Raw genomic sequence first — 25354 nt, 5'->3', positions numbered from 1 at the left:
CAAGATAACACATTGATCAGTTACATTGATGATATTATGCTGATTGGAACTATTGAGCAAAAATAGCAACCCCTCTAGACATACTGGTAAAACATTTGCATGTCAGATGGTAGGAAATAAGCCAATGAAAATTCAGTGGCTTTCTACAGCCGTGAAATTTCTAAGGGCCCAGTGATGCAGGGCATGTTGAGAATTCCTTCTAAGGTAAAAAATAAGTTGTTGCCTCTAGCTCTTTCCTCAAGCAAAAAAGAAAATTTTCAGCTTTCTCTCAGAAGTTAGGCATTTAAGAGGTATTTAATATATCCAGAAAATAAAACAGCATTTTGTCCTTTAGTTTAAGTGGTGTTCATCTCTTTGGGAATTTTGCCATCATTGTACTTTAAGGTTCTGGGATTTCCCCCCCAAATCCTTCCTGATGCTCTCTTTCCCCAGCCCTCCTGTCCCCTTTCCCTGTCTCTGTGCTCCATCAGCTTTGTGTCTCAGTAGTGACCCACACTGGGGCCCTCTCCAGGCCATCTTCTCTGGACATCTTGTCTCAGTCCCTCATTTCAGACTTAACTCTTGACTCTGTTCTCTTGATCACAGTAGAACTTGTATAGTAGGCCATGTTTTCCAGGGACCCCCACTGGGTGGGACCCCTTACCCTCTGCACCATGGAAGGGGATTAGAGTGTGTGTCTCAGGTTCCAGGTGGTTTCCACCAGAGTGGCCACACCCCAGGTGTTAAGGAGCGGGGTGTGGTGGGAAAGAATGGGGACTTGCACCTGCAGCTGAAACCCTTCCAGCTTGGGTGGCAAAGGCCAAGGCAGGGCTCATGATGCTGAACTGGAAGACCAATCCCTTGTGTGCCCCTACTGCCATTCCTCACACTGAACACCCATCCTAGACTGTGTTCACCTGACTACCCAGTTCTCAGCTGCAGAATGAAGCATTCCAGTGATGTAGAGCTCAAGGTTCTTGGTGATACCCCAAGTGTGCTTTTCATATGGGACTCAGAGGTGGGTTCCTTCTCACTGAAGTTCTCTGGAAATGGAGTAGTGATTCTGGTGCCGTGCCCAGATTCCTTTAGATTGGCCCCACCAGCCTCTGCCTCATGTTACAGCTGTATGCTTCCTTCCTACAGGCCTGGGCCTGCTTCCTTCAGAGAAGAAAGTCTGCCCTTGGGCACTGGGGCAGCTTTGCCCAGAGGATCTGGGAGCACAGGAGTCTGGGAGTTGACATATCCCCGGGATGGGATGAGGGCAGGAAGTGAAAGCCCAGCTCCCTGCCCTGCCTCTAGGAGGGACTCTCCCAGGAGCCCCTGAGAATGAGGCTGAGGCTGGAACTGTGCAGAATACCTCTCCACCTTCCTTCATCCCTCTCTAATGGTTTCTTCTGGAAACACTTTTGAAATGTTGCTTGCATAGGAATCCCCATCCAGAGTTTGCTTCTGGAAACCAACCATAAATAGAGGATGCAATGGGATTCAGGAGAGCCCCAAGAATGTCCTGCTTTGCAAGGCAGCCTGTGGTCAATTCCAGCAGGAAACTGCAGCTTCCTACTTCTTCTGGAAGCAGGGTGGTAACCTGATATTCCACCAAATCCCATCTCCTTGGGACCTGAAGGGGCAGTGCTGGGACATGTTTTGTGCTAGCATCCTTGGCTCAGAGCACAGGGTGCTGGGGAGGACACTTGAACTTCTATTTGGGTGTCACAGCCAATCCTGTGCACAGAGCTTCATGTGGGAAGCTTGTCCAGCCCACCTTTCTGCACACCTCCTCTCTTCCCTGCTCCACATTGCTGATCTTGGTGATGGTCAGGGAGGAGCCAGTGACCTTCTGGTTGAGGCCATGATGGATTGTGAAGTTTTAAGCACAGTGTGGACCAAGCCCTAGCCAGTCAGTCCATCTTTTCCTACCAAATTTTGGACCCGAGCGTGACCCCAACAATGACTGCTCCTGGGGGACTGGTTGCCTCTTAGACCCTGGCAATGCAGGGGTTCACTGGGGTGAACTAATACATGGAGAGCTATCCATTAGCAACTTGCAGCCCTTCTTGATCCTTGACTTCTTGTGGTTAGGGACCCTGCTCCCCCTACTGCCTGAAATCTGTTCCCTGTACTTGCTTTAGAATCCCTCCTAGGGGCACCTGGGTGGCTCAGTGGGTTAAGCTGCTGCCTTTGGCTCAGGTCATGATCCCAGGTCCTGGGTTCGAGCCCCGCATCGGGCTTTCTGCTCAGCAGGGAGCCTGCTTCCTCCTCTCTCTCTGCCTGCCTCTCTGCTTACTTGTGATTTCTCTCTGTCAAATAAATAAAATCTTTAAAAAAAAAAAAAAAAAGAATCCCTCCTAGCCTGGTCCACATCCACCATGGGTCCTGGCTATGCCCACTGGCTTACTCCTAGAATCTGCAACTTGTGTACTGCTTCTTGGAGGTACATTCAGATGAGGTTGGCAGAGCAGACCCCCCTCAGGACCTGGACATCCCTGCTGACCTGGGCCCTCCCTGGGCCTATATGGATGGAAGTACTACCTTCACAAGTCTCAGGTGGAGGTGGCCTTCCACCCCAAATGCACACACACCTATTTGATGGAGATGCCACTCACTGATCTTTGGGCAGCAAAGGCAGAAGCTCTGGTAATATCTAGATTTCTGGGGCTTCAGTGTGATCCCACTCAGGACCTCGGCTCTCAGGTTCCAAATGTGGAAGCCTGAGTCTTCACAAATATGGATCTTCAGGATGCCTCCAGACTCATTCACATACAGTCCTGGCCCATCTAAAGCAGGCCCAGAAACTCAGCTTAGAGTCTGGATAGTAGATGATATTTCAGGCTTTGTGGGTCCCTTCTTCTTTGTTGATGTTTTTGCAATCTTTTTAAAATAGGAAAACCCTCTTAGCTCCTGGGCATACCAAATGAATATCAGTTTGGCTCAGGGACTATAGTTTTCCAACCCCTCCATGACCCTATGCTGACAACCGAGAAGGAAGAGAGAAGGGGAAGGCACTGACAAAGAGGGGATGGGTGCTTGTCCACTTAAGAGTAAACCTCTTGTAAGAAAGCTGGTCATTAGATTTTACTAGTATAAACTTGAATTCCTCCAAGCCAAAGGAAAAAAAAAGGGTAGGTACCTAGAAAGATTTGGGTTTTTATTCCTATGACTTGACTTCCTTTCTCCATCATTTGTCATTAGCATTTAACATATTTGAATTCAGAATATTCCAGCTGAGACAGACTAAATTTGCCACAGATGTTTTGAAGTTCCATTACCAGCAAATCCCACACTTGTTTATTATGAATGAGATGGGAGAAGACAGACAGTACATAGATGCAGAGTAGGGAATGAAGTCCTCTCTCCTGAGGGCAGGCAATGGGCTTGTGCGCATTGGGTTAGGGAAACTGTAGAATACCTAGGAGCAAAAGAAGGGCCCAGGAGCGCAGGACAACAGGTGGCTCTGAAGGGCGCATGGGCCTGGCAGGCTATACTCAAATTTGGAAAGGGTCAGTTTCTGCCCAGGGTTACCTCCTGCTCACAGACTTTTCCATGACAACTCTAATCCAGGGCCCTCCCAGGGACGAACTGCCTTTCTAAAGCATATTTCCACCAAGCCTTGTTATTTTTCTTTTTCTAAACGTGCCAATTAGGAAGATTTTGAGATTTGTTAAAAAATCGGACAGGATTCCTTGAATCCCAGGTTGTGATGACACCAATATGTGTGTCCAGAGGAACAGCATAAGGGCCCAGTGGAGCCCAGGGGGAGGTGTGGGCCATTGGGAGGGTTCCATGAGGGGGCTTCCTTGGGTGGGGACCCAAGTCCTCAGCTCTGTTGGTACCAGCCTATGGATTCTTAGTCTCATCCCAAGTGAGGTCACTGGATGGTGTGACCTGATTCTCCAAATTCTCGTTCTGAAGTTTCAGGATTCCAAGGTCAGTGCCATTTCCCACTGCTTTGTATTTTTCTCCTTCTGAAAGCTTGCCTTCAAATTCCCTTAACCATGGACATTTACAATGTGATCTTGGATGCCTGTAGTATATAGTGGAGTGTGTGTGTGTGTGTGTGTGTGTGTGTGTGTGTAAATGTGTAACATATGATTAGAATAAAAGTTATTTAAAATGTACCCATGGGGTTCACTTTATCACATCTTTCCTCAGAGCAGCTCAGCAGTCTGTAGAAATCCTGTATCGGGTTATTTGTCACTGAGGTTAATGATTTTCATACTTACTTTAGAAAGGAGAACATGATAGAATGCAAACAGGGCTTTTGTTCCTGGGTGGGGTTGTTATTTTCCTGTATCTTAAGATTTAGTGGCATAGGAAAGCACCACTCCCACAGGCTGCACCTTCCTGGCATTTTTCAAAATAATACACTGATCTTTGCACTACTTGTGTAAATAATGCTGCCACTTTCTTGAGACAGGTTTTATTGGAAAAAAATAAAGGCAGAACATGATTACATGTGTAGTTGAATAATTTGGCAATCCTGATAATTTTGCTAAGAGCCTCTTTTTTTTTTAAAGATCGTTTTATTTATTTATTTGACAGAGATCACAAGTACGCATAGAGGCAGGCAGAGAGAGAGGAAGGGAAGCAGGCTCCCTGCTGAGCAGAGAACCTGATGCGGGGCTCAGTGTGGGGCTCGATGCAGGGCTCAATTCCAGGACGCTGGGATCATGACCTGAGGCGAAGGCAGAGGCTTGAACCCACTGAGTCACCCAGGCGCCCCCTAAGAGCCTCTTTTTAAGAAGCATGAAATGTGATCTCGATAGTCAAGATTTTCTTGAAGTGCATGTGGTGCTGGTATTTTATTTTATTTGGGGGAGGGAAGACTAATTTAATGATTTTCCCCCCTTTCTAGCCCATCTGAAATATAAATATTTTCTGCCTTCCAGCTTTGTGTTGGCCTCAGAAGTGAACTGTTTCTTGTTTATCATGTGCTGCTCATCAGTCATTCCCACTCTGGCCCTTTTCTTTGGTCTTGAGACCATATCCAGCTTGAGACCGCCTGAATCAGGCACAACTTAACTAGCACTATCTGTGTCTCATAACCTAATACCTCAAAGAGCTGGACCATCTTCTATGTTTCATTCTTATTGGTTAAGGATAAACCCTGGTTCCCCTTATGCATTCTCCATAGCATTCACTTCTCTTCTGCTTCTTGTTCACTTTTTCTTGTGTTGAAGTTCTACTATTATTTATTTCTCTGCTTTCATGAATTCTGTGTCTGGGCAGCCAGGCTGTTGTGAGCTAGTGATGGGGTTATGTCATGTGTCTTTTGCATCCCACCAACCCTTCACATGGTCATACCATGAGCCCCACAGCACTGGAGGGAAAAAGAGAGAAGGGGGGCATCAATATCTACTTGAAACTTACAAAATAAGCATGGATATCTCAAATAAAAGGGACAAAGATAGAAGACAAAGACTTTGGCCAGAATTCTTATTTGCAGAAGACAGGACTTTTTTTTTTTATTAAAGATTTTATTTATTTATTTGACAGACAGAGATCGCAAGTAGGTAGAGAGGCAGGCAGAGAGAGAGAGAGAGGAAAGCAGGCTCCCCGCTGAGCAGAGAGCCCGATGTGGGACTCGATCCCAGGACCCTGAGATCATGACCTGAGCCGAAGGCAGCGGCTTAACCCACTGAGCCACCCAGGCGCCCCAAGACAGGACTTTTTAATATTTAGGGAGAGAATAAAAAGTTTTCTGAATTCCTTGGTTTATATTTCGGCTCTTGAATTTATGGCCACATGAAATATTGTGTAGTGGCCAGGAATCATAATCTTTCTTTCCCCTGCATCACTGCGTGGTGCCTAGATTAGTGTTACACAAAAGATAATTGTCTATGTGAATGATCATGTTATTTAATTTTAAACATCTACTCAAGACTTTATTTCATCAAACTTCTACCCAGAATTTGATTATATTGGGATGACGTATATCATAGTGGCATAGAATCTATGGGTAGTGTAGGAAAGGTCCAGATTAGAGGATGGGTGTGTGGTAGTTTTAAGTATCCTTGATTATGAGGCTCAAATGTCTAAAATCTAGGAAGGAGATCCTGACTGACAGATTATCCTCTTGCCCTCAGATCTCTGTGAGGAAGGTCAGGGTGCTCCCTGCCATCTTCTTCTGGTAGTCCTTGTCAAATTCTTCATTCTGGGCCACAGTGAAATAGTTCTTCCAATCCCCAGTCATCCCTGAAATAAGGCAAAATCTCAGAGGTTTCCACAGGAGTACAGGGAGGAGGGAGTATGCATCCTTGGAACCAGCATAAGAATGGGGGAAAAAAGGAAGTTTGCCTCTGAAAAATTATGCAGTAGTGTCATTGACAGGAATGAATAATGGGGCATGAAACATTACTGGAAAATCTAAGCAGATGATGGATATCACAGAGTCCAATCTGGCATTTGAGAATATAAATCTTACATACCTTTCCTCATAAAAGGGGAGATAGATTGGTCCATGAGGATGGTGGGCAAAGTGGTGTAGTTGGCCATTGGGTTTTGCTTCATTACATCGAAGGAGGTGTGATAGAGGATTTTATTCAGGACTTCTTCTGGCATTTCTTTCTCTAGGAACTTCAATATCTTCTGAATTTCCCTCTTTGGGTCCTATATGTAGAGCAGTTATACAAAGCAAATAAATTTGGGTTTTCTTTTACAGATGACATTCTGTTTAGACAAACAATATTTGGAAGGAATAAGTTAAGGGATCCGTTCAATTATATTCAACAACTATCCCTTAGGTGATAACTATGTGCAAGGCACTGTACCATCTCAGGTGCTGCCATGACACAAATATGAGAGCTGTTCCTGCCCTCAGGAGTTCACCCTGCAATAGAGGGATGAATGAAGATATAACTAACTGCAAAACCTCACCCAGAAAACATGCTGCTTGCACACAGAGTGTCATGAGATTTGTTGAAGGGAGTAATTGTGTGTCCTGGCAGAGATCAGGAAAGGTTGTATAAAGGAGGGAAAAAGTTGCAGGTGAAGCACAGTATGATATACTCTTGTATTTGAGCTATAAAAGATGGCAAAAGTATCTTTAAGTTTAACAGAAGCTCAGTAAGGGGATAGATACAAGAGATCTCAAGTTGACCCAGAAATGCAAATTATTGTGCACTGGTTCTTTCTGATCAAAGAGTTGCAGAAAAGGAGCTATAACACTTAAAAAAAAAGATTTATTTATTCACTTGATAGCGAGAGGGCAGGGGGAAGGGCAAAGGGGGTGAATCCTCAAGCAGATGACCCACTGAGCATGGAGCTAGACACAGGGATCATTCCTATGACCCATGAGATCACAACCTGAGCTGAAACCAAGAGTCAGACACTCAACCGACTGAGCCACTTAGATGCCTGAGGGAGCTATAGTCTTTAATTGTATTTCTCAGCACTGGCATGATAGTTTGTAATTCTAGGATACTAACCCTCAGAACAATGAGAGTGAACTTGAAAAGCAGAAATCTGTCCTTTGCCACAATATGTGGGACCAATCCTGCCAATGTTTATATAGACTAAACTTCATTTCTGATGTGGGTCTGGGGTGTGGAACAGGGAGAAGTAAACTTTCCCTGAGCATTCACTGAACACAACTAGGCACTTTACAAATGTAATCTCATAAATCCTTATAATAATTTCATAAGATCAAAATGAGATAATACCCATTTGTAGCTGAAGACTCATGATTCATGAGTGTCAGGATTAATTCAACTATAAAGACATGTGATACTTCCTGAGGGAGAAGGATCTTCTTGAAGCTGTGAACTGAAGCAAGGAAAATTGAGAAGAGCAGAAAAGTAGCTAGAACTTTTGAGGATAAAATTGAGTTGGGAAGAGTGTCATAGAGAGAAAGGACTTGCACTGAAGGCTCTTCTATGACAAGCCCACATGCCAGGGTCCCAAATGTGGTTTGCTGCACTGGAGAACACGGTGGGTCTGATGGAGATTGCACTGCCTCTCACCTCCTTCATGTCCTCATAGAAGAGGTAGAGAATGCGATGCTTGTCTTTTGCATCCCACCAACCCTTCACATGGTCATACCAGGAGCCCCACAGCACTGGAGGAAAAAAGAGAGAAGGGGGGGCATTAATATTTACTTGAAACTTACAAAATGAGCATGGATATCTCAAATAAAAGGGACAAAGGCAGAAGACAAAGACCCTGGCCAGAATTCTTATTTGCAGAAGACAGGACTTTTTAATATTTAGGGAGGTAATGACAAGTATTCTGAATTCCTTGGTTTATATTTTGGCTCTTGAATTCACTGCCACGTGAGATACTGTGTAGTGGCCAGGAATCATAATCTTTCTTTCCCCTGCGTCATCGCTGCATGGTGCCTAGATTAGTGTACACAGTAGATACTGTCTCCTAGCGGGCTGAATTTCATTCTGAAAAATCTATACTTACTAGATATTTAGGCACATTTACTCTCTGTAATGGTGACTTGGAGGAAGAGAGGTGCACTGGGTGTCTTTTGTTGGCCCTGCCAAATCCATTCTGCACCCTCCTCCACCCTGCAAGGTTGACCTCGAAGGACTGTATCAGTGGGCTCCTTTGTGCTCAGGCTTCCACCTGGGATTTGCCAACAAATGGCACTGAAAGGCTTTTGGAGGCAGGAAGAGAGTGAGAAGGATGTGTTTATTTCCCTGATGCCCTTCCTTTTGGCTCACTGTGGTGGACTCTTTCCCCTACTGGAGGCCTCAGCTCCTATTAAGGGGCCTTGTCCTCTTTCCAGGAGGCAATGGCTCCCTGCTGGTGTTCACCTCAAAACCTGTTGGTTTCTTTAAACTCTGCCCGTAGCTTTCTAAATAGTCTCTTAGCTAAATTCTCCCCAAATGATCCAGTTTGTATGTGTCATTGACATCCTCCCATGACCTTGATGACCACAATCATTCAGTGAAAACCCTCCCTTTCTGATGTCAGTAGTGAACAAGGAAATGCGAAAAATGAGTGAGCACACATGAGCCCATAATTTCCTTTAACTCACCTTTTCCAGTTTTGAATGACTCAATATACTCCTCCCATGTACCAGGGTCAGGCATCATTTTGGTCATTCTTGAGAAATGGTAGTAGGACACCAGACAGTCCTTTGGATTTCTAGCCACATAGATAATCTGAAATCAACCAGCAAGGTGATTGAGACAGATAGCAAACAAAATAGAGAAAATTATTGCTTAATGCAGAGGACCATGGCATTAGAAGAATCTTAGATTATCCTATTTGAGTAACTGAACTTGCATGCATTTTCTGTGAGCAGGATGACCACATCTTCCAGTTTGCATAGACAGTGTTCCAATGTATATCTGTTGTCTTAGATAATGATTAGGAGCATGCCTCCCCACTCTCAAAAGTATCCTAATTTGAAGGATATATACTATAGTCGCCCTAATTATGATATTTCTGAAGGCTAACTAGGCCACTGTTGTATGTTCCAGTATTTGAAAAGTAGGTCTTCCTTGGCTCTTACTAAGCAAGGACTCTAATTCGGTTATTGCACAGGGGTTAGATAAAACAGTCAGCCATCTAGTCTAGTCTCCCTGTACATGATGAACTTCAGCCTTATAGATGAATGATCATTCATACTTTTCATTTGTGGTAAGATTGTAGGATCTTTGAAGGCAGTGCTAAGTCTGCTTTTGGAACTGCTTGTGATGATTCTTCTCATTGGAAAAGCAGGGTTGTGGTATGGCTGGGGAGAGCTGACCTCTTGGCTTCTTGTCCTGCTGTTCCCTGCCCACCTTTGTTGCTGTGTGCATTCTCAGCAGAAGTGGGATGGAGGTCCACATTAATGGTTCTCAAGCATTTCCACAATGTCTCACTTACTGAGCAGAAATTTCTGTGTCCAACAGAACCACTCACCCACTGACATTTCCCTTTAGGCAATTGTCCCAAGCTCTTGCTTTCCCTACTGCCTTTCCATAGACTGTTGCTGTATAGGAACATGGACCAGGTCTGTTTCTCTGCCTCTTTTCCTACTGCTCAATTTTTCTCTGATATTTATGAGAGCATGTAGGGAACCCAAAAGTGTGACACAGCTGTACCATCTTGCCATAATTTAAATGTCTTTCTTTCTTTCTTTTTCTTTTTCTTTTATTCTTTTATTTATTTGAGAGAGAGAGAGAGAGCAGAAGCAGGGGGAGGAAGAGGCAGAGGGAGAAGCAGACTCCCTGCTGAGCAGGGAGCTGGATGTGGAGCTTGGTCCCAGGACCCTGAGATCATGACCTGGCCTAAAGGCCAATGCTTAACCAACTGAGCCACCCAGGTGCCCCTGTAAATGTACTTCTTAATGCTTGCATCGGTTATTGCCTTTTTGTAAGCCTGAGTAATTGCAAAGGGGCAGTGTGGGCTAGACAGGGAACATATTCATTGTGCTTGTGGTAGGAGTCAGATGACTGGGTATGACATAATGTCCAATACATTTTTTGCTGATCCATCTGTGTGAGTCCCTTCTGGCTGCAGTAACAAATTCCCAAAGATATAGTGGCTTAAAACAATAATAAATTTATTTTCTTATGGTTCTGGAGGCTCAGGTCAAGCTGTTGGCAGGGCTGGTCCTTTTGGTGATATTAGGGGAGAATCCCTTCCCTTGCTATTGCTAGCTTCTGGAGGCATCCTACATTTCTTGGCTCTTGACCCAATCCCTGGCTTCACTTGTCACATCTCTAACTTCTTTCTCTGATCTTCTTGTGTCCCTCTTATAAGGATCCTTGTGATGATATTTAGGTCCACCTAGATAACCCAGGATATAACCTTCCTTCTCAAGACTCCAAACTTAATCACATCTGCAAGCCCATTATATCATATAAAGTCACATTAGTTTCTGGTGATTAGGACATGGATATCTTTAGGGGATGGATATTTAGCTTACCACTGTATCATAAAATGAAAATCTTGGGCTAAGCTCTCCAAGGTAACTTCCTACTCAAATAATTCACAACTCTGAGAAGATAAAGGGAGGTGGTGTCATTGAGATTTTTACATTTTTAGAAGGCCTAATTTTACAAAAAGAAGGTGCTAGTATGATGACTAACAAGATGTTATTGTGTCTTCTGACATTGAGTCTACACTATCATTTGGAAACAATATTGCTTCTTGAGCAGCCAGTCACATATGAGTGAAATTATCGATCTGTGGGTATAAAGCAGAAAGTTTTCACAAGTCAAGGTGACCTGGGTGTAATCCCAGGGAAGCAGATCAGGAATGGGATAACACTTCGATATATGAAATCCCATTCAATTGTATTGTACCTTGTTTGGAGATGGGCAAGATGAAGAGCTGGTGATGCAGAGAATCCCAGAAAAAAGAGAGTAAAAAATAATCACTTGCACTGTGTATCATAACACTGCATGGAGGAGAGAGTGTTTTGGCTCACAGACTTGACCCCCATGGTTTCTTTGGTAAGGTTTCAATCTGGGTTTCTAAAGTAGCTTGTTCACAAGGAGAAGACATGCTGGTTTAGTTGATATAAGCATTTGATTCTGCTGGATGGCTACATTTTTCATGGCAAATTTATAAGTCAATATTTGACTTATATTCCATATATCATTGACTTTAAGAGTCCCTGATGAAGCAGATTAAAAAGAAACACTAGTATATTTGATATACATTGCACATCAAACCTGAATTTGAAAGTGTCAAAATAAATGAAAATTTTTGAAAATGGAGGACACAGTGGTGTAACGGTTCCTGGGAGCTCTGCTCCATGAGATTTTCTCTAAGGGTGGCCAGTGTGGTACTATCTTCCTTTGTCTTGCTCTACCTTCTCTCCACAGGTTTTCCCTAAATAATCCCTTTTATGTCTTCCTTGGACTTGACTTCTGCTTCATAGATGATTTGAACTAAGATAATATCCTTCTTCAGGAAATAGGTGCTTTGTTTCACCTCTTGCTCTCTTTGGCTATAGCTTAATCAGCAGCTAACCAGAATGATTTTTTTCTGAAACTTCCTAGTATGTACCCAGAAATAATATTTTGAAGGAAAGCTGGATCCAACATGGAGTATGTGGGAATGTGGGAGTAATGCCACCGTCTGCCCTATACCTCCACTGGTTATTTATCTTTCAATGTCTTTGATTGTTTCTACTTAGATGGAGATATTCTCTGTCCTTACTGACTCAAACTGGGTTTGAAAAGTTGGCTTTTCCTACCTTTGAATTTTCTTTCCAGAAGGAAGGTGGCAGCAACTGTGCAGGCAGGTGAGTCTTCAAAGTTCTAGGAGAAGGCATTTTGCTGGCCAGATCCAGACCTGGGAAAGAAGGCCACACTATTTAGCTGAACACTTTTTATCAGCTCCACAAATTCAATATTATTGTTTTGTCAAATATCTGAAATGAGGTTTATGAAATAGCTGGCTCTGTCTAAAATTATGGTTTTACATGTCTAAATGCTTACCTCCTAATGACAACTTTACCTTCCACAGGTAGAGGAAAGCACTAATGAGATACTGGAAACCATTGAGACAACAGCACTCTCCTTATTTGCTGGGTATTGGTTATACTTGTGTGGGAAGATGAAGATGTTTTGGGAGGTATGAGGTTGGTGCAACTATGATCCCAACAAGTGCTTGGATATTTTGTCCTTTCGGGTTTTCTATTACTACAATGGGAAGTAGGTTAAGGCAGCTGGAGAAGAGCTGGCTTCCTTAAGAGAGGTGGGTTATTGGTCAGCTCTACAAGGCCAGCAGTTCCATGTAAGTAGCTTCAGGCTTTCTTTTAGCCTTTAGTTTCCAGGCCAAGAATTGCAACAGCTGCCAAACACCAGCACTGTGCTCTGTGCTGGGATGTATTTTCAGATGAAAAATTGAGCCTTACAGTGGTCAAGTAATTTCTCCAAGTTAGTAAATGTGACAGCTAGGACTGGAAATCCATTCATCTGTGGGTGTGGAAAGCCATAGAGGGGGAGGCCTAAGAAACTTTGTGGAAAGCGGCAGAGAGGCAAGGAACAACTAGGTAAATCACAGATAAAATCCTCCTTGGAAACAGAATGTCCAATGCTGAGTGTTAAAATACCAAATACAGGCACACATGGGTGGCTCAGTCAGTTAAGTGTCTGCCTTTGGCTCAGCTCATGATCCCAGGGTCCTAGAATCAAGCCCCAAGTCGAGCTCCCTGCTCAGTGGGGTGTCTGCTTCTCCTTCTCACTCTGCCCTTGTGCCTCCCCTGCTGTGCGCTCTCTTTCTCTCTCTCAAATAAATAAAATTTATTTCATACAAATAATAAATAGACTGGGATTTGGCCACATGCAGCACCAAACTCAGGGGAAGTGGCTTGCAAATGAGGCAAACTGGCAGCCTTGGTTGGAGAAGCACAGCTTCTGGTGGAGAATTAGATATATAGAGAAGGGGAGACACCCCTGGAGACCCAGAGGTGATAAGAAAGAAGAAAGTAAGAGGAAAAAAATTAAAAATCCTGCAGAAACAGAAGACATAGTCACTAATTCCCCACCCCTCCCCGCAACCACCAATAAATAAAATGGCACAGCAGAGGATAGATTGGACAGAAAAAGATGCTTTCAAACTAGGAACTATGGCTATGAAATGAATACAAACAGAAAAAAGCAGGTCTCATGAACACAAAACTGCTATAAAAACCAGAAAAGGCAAATCAAGGCCTTAACCTGATAAACATTCTACCCCCAAACTCAACTGTAAACCTAAACAAAATTGTAACACGATATTCTAAATTTAATTAAATATCCAAAACAAACATTTGGAAATATGAACAACTAACTCAGAAAAATTAGGAACCAAAATAGAACCCCCAGCCACCCCCCCCCCAAAAGAGGAAAGGTGACAAATGAAAAAAGACTTGATGGAACTCAGGAGAGAAATAGAAGAAGACACAATAACATAAGAAGTGAAGATTAAATCATAAGGTTGACAATGAAGGATAGGTTTGAAAGAAAATTTAATAAAAAAGGAATTGAAGAAAAGCAAGAGATAACCAAGCAACAGGCAGTGAGGAAATAAAGGGAAAATAAAAGGGTCAGAGAGAAGGTGTCTGAGCTGGAAGACAGGTGCAGTGGCTCTAATGTGAACATATACTGCAGTTCTTGAGAAGAAAATAAAAACAGTGAAATAGAACTAGTATTTAAATCTGCAATCTGAGCAAACTTTCTGGAAAAGAAGACTTTAATTTGCCTCTATTGAGATTTTAGCTAAACTACTCCACAATGTTGTCATCTTTTCTGTGTTCTGTGTGGTCAAGCAGCCTGCCGGGGCGTTGAACTGACTCTGTCCCTCCTGCAGTTCATGCACCAGCACCAGCTGTACAATAGCCTGCAGAGACACCTCCATGGCCCTGGAATCAACAGTCTCCTCTGCCTCCCAAACACTTCCGTTGGAGCACTTCCTTGGATAAGACCTCTGCAGAGCTTACCAAAAACTGCTCCTTTTGGTTTGAATTGATCAATATGGACTTAGCCCAGAAACCCCCAAATTTTCCACCTAGGGACACTAATAAGGGCATGTGCCTCATGTCCTGTCTCTCTGCCTGCACTCTGTCTCGACCTTCCTGTTTGGCCCCTAGAGGCATGCACTGTACTTCTTCCAAGATGTGGGAGCAGTAAACCTATTTCAATTCTCTTTGCTCTTTTCTTAAGCTGGGGCTCACCAGCCCACCTGGGGCTCTACTTAACAAATGTTCACATAACAAAGTCACAGTTGGCTTCACAAGTAGGATGGATTGAGTTAGTTTGCCTTTGATAATGAAGAATGCATTTTAGCTGCAAAGGGTTTACTGACTAGCTTTCTCAGGTAAGTAGTCCACTGGGGAGGAGTCCATGCCTGCTGGAATTTAGTCGCACTGCTTGTGCTGTTGCATGCTTTCTGTTCAAAGGGCTGCCTCAAGTTCCTAACCCAAAAGTGAAACTCCAAAAAACCAAAAAACAAACAAAACCAAAACAAAACAAAACCCAAACCAACCAGAGTTCTCTCAAACCTCAAGACCTCAAGAGTATTGCTAATTGGAACTAATTTGAGAGGTTATAGATGTGTTTCCCATCTATTAATAATACCCAGGGGGTACCCGCACTGGGTGTTAGACTTTGAGTGTGATTCTCAACTCTTAGTACAGATCCAGAGACTGACTGTTAGAGACAGCTGGCTAAGATTTTGGCAAGGTTCTATTGCCCTTAGTTAACAGAGTTGAACATGTGAGTTGCAAATCTTGCCCAAGTGTGGGATAAGATAAAGGTGCATTGCCCCTACCAGGAGAGAGAGACTCTCCTGACCTGACTGGTTTTGCTTGTGGGAGGCACTAGGATTCTGAGTTTTAACTTGGATGATAGGGATGCCCTCACTGGGGAAGTCACAGTCCCTCGAAAAGGGGGTGACTGAGGCTTGTGGTCCTTCTGTCACTGGATACCTTGCTGCTGTGGCAGCTTGTCCCCTGACCCTGTGGGGTATCATGGGTCCCACTCCTGGTGTGTAGTGGCACAAAATCTAATGGCTAATACAAATGACCTGAATATCTGCTGCCTGCACCAACTAAAATGTCCAAGGAAATTAGCAAGCTCCCCACTAAATGTAAAACACTCATAAATGTGGCACAGATCAGTGTCGAGGTGTACCAACAAGCCAAGGAGCTGGTTCTATACAGTCTTGGGTTCTAGGGGTGAGCCTTAATGATCTTGCCACCACTGGGCTAGTGGAGGATAATCCCAAACCCAATGGGGTGGATTGGGACACCCTGGAGAGGGAAGCAGCTCGCAATGACCACTGGGGATGGCTGCCACAGTAACAATTCACAGGGTCAAATCTGTGGGGAGTAATAAAGAATTAGAAACTGAAATTTGAAACTTTACATGCCTTAAGATTAAAAAATATTTTAAAAGACTGTAAGCAGGAGGAAGGAAAGGGGATGACTGGCTGTTGAGAGTGTTTAATACTGGCTCTGAGCTATTCAACCCAGGGATTTGAGTCAACTAGCCAGTATTTACAAGAACCCCACATGCTTAACCTTTTAAAAGACCCTCAGTGAGCACTGGATGTTACACGGAACTAATGAATCATTGAACGCTACATCAAAAACTAATGATGTACTCTATGATGGCTAACTGAACATAATAATAAAAAAATAAGTTAAAAAAACTCAAAAAGGAAAAGTTTAGCAGTTACAAAATAAATAAATAAATAAATAAATAAATAACCCTGGAAGTCTGAAGGTCAAATTCTGGAGAGACACATGTGACCCAACCTCCAACCCATGAGGGACTGTTGCAGGACTAATTCATCCGGAGTTAAAGCAAAGGCTTGCAGCCATGGATGATCTCAGTGTCATAATTGGGACTTCTAATCACAAGGGAGAATCCAAACCCAAAGACACAAGCCCTAAAGATATAGAGGGACAATCCTGCCTTCTGCTTACTTGGATTTTTATGGCTTGGCAGAGAGTCTGCCCTTCTATCCCCATAGTTATTAATACAAAGGCTCAAAGCCAGTGGATGATGTTAGATGAGGCCCAGCCTCTTCCCCACATGACTGATACGGTCTAGTGGGTCTATCATTTCTTTGGATATAGCAACCCATTCTGGATTTCATTTCCCATGAAGAAGCACAATTGACCCTGAATCCAGAGAGTTCTTTTTCCATGGAGGATTGCCTCCCCTCACCGAATGACAGGGCCGAACTTCATTTTATGAGAACCTCCCATGATATTCAGGAGCCATGCTGGGAATAGACATGACAGCTCCTCATGATGGAGTCCATCTCCCAATTTCTGAACTTTTACAGCACATAAAACATGCCCTCCCCCCAAAATAGACATGCCCACAACCTCAAGTCCAGCCTGCAGGTGCCAGCACCTTTCTCACCACCTTCCTGTAGCCCCCATTCCAGTCCCAACAGGCAGCAACACCAGGAATGGTCCTAAATAGCACAGGGATTTATCTTGGCAGCACTGCCAGCTCGGGGTCCCAAGTGATCTCATATTTGGACAGTTCTGGCACAAGTTCCTCTCAAAAATTAGTAATCATCTTGGAACAGAACCCAATTTCAATGGCCCAGACCCTTGCAGGGGGTCCCAAAGCTCTTTCTGCCCCAAACAACATCACTGGCCTGCAGGCCCAATAACCTCCCAGAGCATTATCCTAGAACTGAACAACTGTTGAGCTTATCATCGCTTGGGGACAGCTGCCTATTCATGACTCTAGTATTCCACAGGAACAAAGGCAGTAAACAGATATCCTTGGCTCTCTTAAACATCAGAGACCAAGTCATAGTAATTCCAGGAAATCCTTCTAAATTCCCCAAAGAACATCCTACAGCCTAGAGTCAGAACAGGTAAAACCACAAAGATAGTACAAATAAAGTTGGATATGCCTATTGGCACCATATTTTCAAAACAGTTGCCACTGGTGGTGGCCTTCCTGGCTCTTTTTTTCTATTATAGGTATGGATGCCCTTACCTCATGACATGCCTGGTGGAATAAAGATAAATTCTGGATTTCTTATAGGGCCTGCTAAAGGAGAACCTTCCAATTGCCCCTACTGGGGTAAACACTAAATACACCACAGTATTGACTCAAGCAAGGTACACAGGGCCTCTGGTCTGTCATTAGAGATACGCTTGACACTGGGGTCATTCAGCCCACCACGTCTCACTTTGATAGCCTAATCTGGCCAGTGTGAAAACTGCCCACCAATGAATGGAGATTAACGATTGACTAATGAATCTTGAATGTTCAAGTTTCTGCCATTAAGACTCCCATTCCCAATATTATAGGGATGATAGATGACATCCAAAAAGCTTAGGGTCCTTACTTTGCTCTCCTAGGTTTAGCCAATGTGTTTCACTTGGTCCTGACAATGGAAGACTGAGAACTTCAACTTGCTTCCAGTTTCAAGTGCACCTTGAACCTTTAATTAGCTGTTATTGCATATAACCTGCTATTGCACCCCTGCTATTGCATATAACCTAAGCAGACAAGATTTAAATTCATTCAAACCAACCCGCTGCCATCTTTGGTATTATTTAAGTGGCATTCTCCCTCCAGGGCCCTTTGACGATGCTATCCAGAAGACTTAAACCTAGTAACACATTTATAACAGAGAGGATGGGCTGTTCCCCTGTATATAATCCAAGGACTAGCCACTTCCTTCAAATTTCTTGGCGTCAGGTGACAGCTGAGGAGTGTGAAATCCCTCTCATACAAAACACCAATTCCTCATAATTAAGCCTCTTATTACATTATGGCAGGCATAGCACATATTATGTGTCTTCACCTTTTGGGGGCAACATGTTCTATACTTACCATTTTACTGAAATTTGTGTTGTTAGATGCAAACCATTTTCTTTCCATTTGGGAGAACCTTACCAAACTGTCTTGTAACTGGTCCAGCAAGCATACAGCAAGCTCTGTTCTTAGTCTCCCTGGGCTCAGTCTTCTGATTTGAATCAGTGGAGACATCAGATTAGGCGTTCTGGAGTCTCTGGACTGAGCACAGCTTTATGTGGCTGCCCAAGGAGTTTGGACCAAAAATCTGCCCCCAACGGCAGTACATACCAAATGAGCAACAAATCTTGGCAGTCCTCTAGGCCCTTTTACAGACAGAGGCATTCACAGCCCACACTGTTTTGCAGCAAGTCCCCATGTGGCATTGGGTCGGGAATTCGACTCCATGGAGGCTTAGCATGGCCCCTGTGGCCTCACTGTTAAAATGAAAATGGCACCTTCAAAAAAGGGCTCAATCTGATGTTAAGGGCCTTTCCAGATTACAGAAGGATGTGGCTTCCCCAAATTCAGTTTCTTGCCCACTGATAATGGCGGTGCAGCTCATGGCACCCCCACTGTTGGCCTGTCTAGCAGTTTGAGAAGCTCCCAGGGACTGACTATCTGAGATGGAAAGGGACACAGTGTTCTTCATAAACGGCAGTGCCACCACTCTGCACAGTGCAACCCGTTGGCTGGCTGCAGCAAATTATCCTGCTAGCAGCATATCCCTAGTTGAGGAAGGCTCTCCTGGCTTGGCCCAAATGGCATATTTGGTGGCAGTGTGCCTGGCTCTACAACAGGCTACAAACAGGAGACTCCCAAGGGCATATGTTTTACTGACTCCTGGGCTGTTAGCCAGTGGGTTTGCAGTCTGGTCAGGATAATGGCAAAAGGATAATTTCATGATTCAGGAAAAGCCTCTCTGTGTGCCTCCATTTGGAGAGTGATATGCCAATTATGGTCACTCATGTCTGTACACACATGCCAACAAATGCCAGAAGCACATTATAATAATGTTGCAGACTCCTTATCCAAATTACATTCTTGTTCCAAAGCCTTGCGTGGAGCCACCTCCCAGAATATCAGACCCAGCCCCCATACAGCTATTTCTCCAGAGATGCCATGCAGCTATGAGCCCCTCTCACATCAGGTCACAGGGAAGTGACAGCGCTCACCTTACGCATGCTAGCAACCTGTTCAAGGGTGGATTGTGCAATATGACTCTCTTCTAATAGCCCAATGGGACAAACTTTACCAAATTGCTTAGAGATCATGACTCAGATCATGGTCTAGTACCAGCCACAAAGCTAAGGCCACTGGCTTTGCTAATTATTCTGGTTAGAAAGTCTGTTTCATTAAACCAAATTTGTAAAAAAGTTTTGTAGGAGATTGGAATTATAGCTTCAGGGTTAACTAATGGAGCTGTGGATCTCAGAGAGAGGAAAAGAGGTGTTCTGCCTGGTGGATGCCAATCACATTAGGAAATGAAGTCCACAAAGGAGTCCCAGAATCCAGTGGTCACTCTCAATGGACACAGGCCAGGTCCCTACACCACCACAGATGAAGAGGTATATGAGCTCTTGCTGCAAGCCAACTGCACTCTTGCTTTGGTAGGTATCCAGATTGCTTGCCTTGAAGGACACCCCACAGGCTAGTCAAATGCAAATGTTCTCCTTTATTGTGGCTAGCCTGGATAATAGGGTTGTTGGTAGATCACTCCAGCCTAGCCAATCTCAGGAAATGTGCTGGAAAAAAATCAGCCAGGCACACAGTTGCACCAAAGGATGGCTGAGCACCAGGGGCTGCAGGTCCTATTAGAAGGGCTTCTTTTAGCATGCCACCAGGTATGGATTCTGACCCAGAGCTCATCTCCCTCTATATTATATGGTGCCTATGGAAGTGATGCTTAAAAGAGTCATTCCATTATTACACCATACCTCAAATTATATCCTAGGCTGAATGGCCCTAACTGGTGTAACCTAACCAGACCCATCTGGCTGGCAGGTTTGTGCTCTAACCATCCTACCATAGTTTTAATGGAACTATCTCTGGATTGTGCAGCTGCCATCCACAAAATGTCCTTACAATGTGCCTGTCAATGTGTCCAGAACCTATATGTATTGTGGATGGGGTCCTCACAAACTTTGTCACAGATTGTGTGCTCCTTTGCGAGTTGCAACCCCTGATAATCTGATGGAGCTCACTGAGGTCTGCCACCATGTAGGAGAGCACACACTAGTAGTCTTATCCAGAGCCAGTCCTCTAATATACATACTTGGAATTTAACACCAGCAGCCACTCTTACTTTTCATGAATCTCTACTGGGGAAACCACCCTTTCCTGGACCCTACCAACCCCAAGCATACCAACGCTTCAGACAACACTGCCCCAGCCCCAGAGCTTTTGCCACCATTGGAAGTGACTGCCCTACAAACAGCAATGCTACCCCAAGGAAAAGATGAGGGAGACAATGTCCCTCAACCTCACTTGACCTTGGGATTCCTACCTTTAGATAGCCTTCACACCAGGAAGGAAATGACTGGGGTGATTGTCACCATAGAGGCCGAGTTGCAAAAACCTCCAGTTGATAGAACCTGAGGACCTCATAGAGTTCCACTTTATGGAACTCCAGGTACAGAATACCTGGAGAAATTTGCCTCCATTAAAACAATTGTAAAACCATGACTGAGTCCCCTGCTGACTGCCTGGTAGCACTAGACATCATTTCACCTTTATGGGAAGCCAAACAATGTATTCTAAACCATTTTAGCCATATTATGTCACTTCCTCACAACACCTTCTTTTTAAAATTAAATTAAAAATTTTAAGAAGATTTTATTTATTTGGAACACCTAGGTGGTTCAGTCAGTTAAGTGCCCTCCTTTTGCTTAGGTCATGATCCTGGGTTCCTGTGATCAAGGCCCAACTCAGGCTCCATGCTCAGCTGGGAGTCTGCTTCTGCTGTCTCCTTCTGCCCCCCTACTCACGTGTGTGTGCACGCATGCATGCTCTCTCTCTCTCTCTCCCAAATAAATAAAAGAGAGAGGGAGAGGCACAAGCAAGGGTGACTCACAACACCTTCTTTACCATGCTTATCAGAAAAAGTTGATTCCTGTTGATCAACTTTGAAACATACCAAAGTATGGATTATTGTACTTTAAGATAAAGAAAAAAAATCTTTAGTGCTTCCAGGTAAAAGAGGAAATGATTCATATAGTCAAGAGAATTAAACTGGCATCAGGCTTCTCTAAAAATAGCATACGAAGCAAGGAAAGAGCAGAGCAACATTTTTAAGAAACTTAAGGAAAGAAAGTGGGAACGAAAGATAAGATACCCAGGCAAGCTGTGCTTCAAGTATCAAGATTATAAAAAAAAGCTTAAAACATGCAAGAACTCACAAAATACTATATATATGTATGTTCCTGAGCAGTTTATCAGGGTGAGTTTGATTCTACCAAGAGATTACTAGGAAATCATTATTACAAAGCTTGATGATGAGCATTTCCCAATATTTAATGCTAGAAGTAAAATTTAAAAGGGTGAAGGGATGAGTGGAAGAACATGTAAACCTTAAAGTTTCCAACAAAGCAGAAAGAATGCAATTTAAAATTTAGGGTAAGATTAATGATGGTTGTATATTATCAGGGAGAATAAAAAAAATTCTTTTGAAACTGGCAGATCAAGTAGTAAAAGTTTAAGAGAAAAGAGGATTAAATACTTAGAAAAGGTGAAATAATACACAGGCAAACAACCACTAAGAAAAAAATTAAAAATTTCTTAAAAACAAAACAAAAACTCAAAATAAAAACAAAAAAGTCCACACAAAGGCATTCAAATTGGTAAGGAAGAAGTAAAACTTTCACAATTTGGAGATGACATGATATTGTGTACAGAAAACTGTAAAGATTCCACCAAGAAACTACTTGAACTGTTAAATGAATTTGGTAATGTCACAGGATGCAAAATCAACATACAGAAATCTGTTACATTTCTATACACTAATAATGAAGCAATAGAAAGAGAACTTAAGAAAGCAATCTGATTTGCAATTGCACCAAAAATAGTAAAATACCTAGGAATAAACTTAACCAAGGAGTGAAAGATCTGTACTTTTAAAACTGTAAAACATTGATGAAAGAAATTTAAGACAGCACACACACAAAAGACAGTTATTCCAGGCTCATGGATTAGAAGAACAAATATTGTTAAAGTGTCCATACTATCCCCCCAAATCTACAGATTTAATGTAAGCCCTATCAAAATATCAACTGCATTTTTCTCAGAAATAAAACAAATAATCCTAAAATTTGTATGGAACCACAAAAGACCCAGAATAGCCAAAGCATTTTGAAAAAGAAAAACAAACTTGGAGGTATCACAATTCTAGATTTCATGTTATGCTACAAGCTGTAGTGATCAAAACAGTATGGTACTGGCACAAAAATAGACACAATGGAACAACATGGAAAGCCCAGAAACAAACCCACAATTATATGATTATATGATCAATTAATCTTCAACAAAGCAGGAAAAAATATCTAATGGGAAAAGGACTGTCTTTTCAAGAAATGGTGATGGGAAAACTGGATAGCTATATGCAAAAGAATGAAACTGGACCACTTCTTATACTGCACACAAAAATAAATTCAAAATGGATTAGGAACCCATATGTGAGACCTAAAACCATAAAAATCCTAGAAGAGAGCACAGGCAGTTATCTCTCTGACAGCCATATCAACATTTTTCTAGATATGTCTCCTGAGGCAAGGGGGAAAAAAGCAAATATAAACTATCGGGACTGTATAAAAATAAAAAGCTTCTGCACAGCCTAGGAAACAACAGCAAAACTAAAAGACATCCTACAGTATGGGAGAAGATATTTACAAATGATGTTTCCGACAAAAGGGTAGCATGCAAAATATATAAAGAAGATATGAAACTGAACACTTCAAAAAAATCTGATTAAAATTGGCAGAAGACATGAACAGACATTTCTCCAAAGAAGACATACAAATGGCCAACAGACACATGAAAAGATGGTCAATATCACTGATCATCAGGGAAATGCAAATCAAAACTATAATGAAATATCACCTCATACCTGTAAGAATGGCTAAAATCAGCAGCATAAGAAACAACAGGAATTGGCAGGGTTGTGGGGAGAAAGGAACCCTCTTGCACTGCTGGTGGGAATGCAAACTGCTACAGCCACTGTGGGAAACAGTATGGAGGTTGCTCAAAATATTAAGAAAAGAACTGCCCTGCAATCCTGCAATCATACTACTGTTTACCCAAAGAACACAAAAACACTAATTTGAAAGGATAGATGCACTCCTATATTTTTTGAAGCATTATTTACAAAGCCAAAGTATGGAAGCAGCCCAAGTGTCTACCAATAGATGAATGGATAAAGAACTTGTGGTATATATATACACAATGGAACATTACTTGGCCACAGAAAAGAAAGAAATCTTGCCATTTGTAATGACATGGATGGAGCTAAAGAGTATTATGCTAAGTGAAGTCAGTTAGTCAGAGAAAGATGAGCACCATACCCTCTCACTAATATGTGGAACTTAAGAAAAAAAGCAAATGAACAAAGGAAAAATAAAAAGAGAGAGAGAGACAAATTGAGAAACAGACTTAACTATATAGAACAAACTGGTGTTTACCAAAGGGGAGGTGGATGACTGGCTGGGTTAAATAGGTAAAGGGGATTAAGATGACACTTACCATAATGAGTACAGAGTAACACGCAGAATTGTTGAATCACTATATTATATACCTGAAACTAATATAACACTGTATGTGAACTATATTGGAATTAAAAACCTTAAGAAAACCCAAAACACCCACACTTTTTTTTTTGTTAGAAAAGATAAACAAAACGGAAATGCTAAATAGGGAAAGTAACACAGTAAATATTACTTACTGCACATGATAATATTTTCACCAGCTAGACTCAAGGACGTGACCATGCCCACTTGTACCCACCAAACTGTCCCACATTTTTCTTTAAACTCTTCTTTTCAGCTTATCTCTTGACTCATACAAAAGACCTAGTGGGCATAGCATCCTGTGATGGAAAATAAAACTACCCCTCAAGCAGTAATGATTATCCTGTTGGTGAGCTCCAGCTGCCCCAAACCACCCTGACCAGTGTGAGCTAAACCCCAACTCATATCTGTGCAGGTGGATCATGCAGTGACTCATGGGTTGACCAACAGTTACTTTTATTTTATTATAATATTAAAACCTCAATCCGAGGAGAAGCACAGGCCACATTAACATAATATGCAATGTATGTATAAGCATGCTTCCTTAAGGCACATGTGTGACCCAACACCTACCCCCCCTTTTTTTTCCTCACCATAACACATACCCTCCCAATTTCCATCATGCTGCTACCCCATCCCTTCCACCCCACCTCCCCTCCAGCATCCTTCAGTTTGTTTCCTGAGATTAAGAATCTCTTATGGCTTGTCTCCCTCCCTGGTCCCATCCTGTTTCCTTTTTCCCCTCCCTTCCCCCCACAACCCCCCACCCAGCCTCTCAAATTCTTCATATCTGAGAGATCATATGATAATTGTCTTTCTCCGATTGACTTATTTTGCTTAGTGTAATATCCTCTAGTTCCATCCACGTCATTGCAAATGGCAAGATTTCATTTTTTTTGATGGCTGCATACTATTTATTCCATTATATATATATCCCCCACTTCTTTTTTATCCATTCATCTGTTGATGGACATCTAGGCTCTTTCCAGTTTGGCTATTGTGGACATTGCTGCTATAAACATTTTGGTGCATGTGCCCCTTCAGATCACTAAATTCGTATCTTTAGGGTAAATATCCAGTAGTGCAATTGCTGGGTTGTAGGGTAGCTCTATTTTTAACTTTTTTGGGACCCTCCATACTGTTTTCCAGAGTGGCTGTACCAGCGTGCATTCCCAGCAACAATGTAGGAGGGGTCCCCTTTTACCCTTTTGCCTCCCGCTTTACATAAATGACAAAACTCTCTTTCTAAATATTCATCCTAACCCTAAATAAAATAAACCCATTTACTGTTGTTGCAAGAGTCATGGCTTTGGAAATTATTCCCCACGATCTCCTTATTTGCTGCAAATAAAGTTTTCTTTGTGTGACAACTCCACCTGATGTAATTTCTAT

The 25354-nt window shown here is 42.7% G+C and overlaps 1 protein-coding gene across 1 annotated transcript in view; it reads right to left on the bottom strand.

The window, feature by feature from the left end:
* Positions 1–5644: 5644 nt before the first annotated feature.
* The window catches only part of LOC125109301 (sulfotransferase 1C1-like), a 35340-nt gene continuing 15630 nt past the window's right edge, over positions 5645–25354 (bottom strand). The window contains exons 4-8 of the mRNA XM_047746152.1: positions 12122–12219; positions 8963–9089; positions 7938–8032; positions 6405–6585; positions 5645–6171 (exon numbers count right to left, since the gene is read on the bottom strand). Coding sequence (XP_047602108.1) covers positions 6059–6171; positions 6405–6585; positions 7938–8032; positions 8963–9089; positions 12122–12219 — 614 coding nt within the window. The 3' untranslated portion in view covers positions 5645–6058. The remainder of the gene's footprint in view (positions 6172–6404; positions 6586–7937; positions 8033–8962; positions 9090–12121; positions 12220–25354) is intronic.

Source organism: Lutra lutra, chromosome 9 (genome assembly GCF_902655055.1).
Source record: "Lutra lutra chromosome 9, mLutLut1.2, whole genome shotgun sequence".
Taxonomy (NCBI): Eukaryota; Metazoa; Chordata; class Mammalia; order Carnivora; family Mustelidae; genus Lutra; species Lutra lutra.
This window is presented reverse-complemented; position numbering and strand designations above follow the sequence as displayed.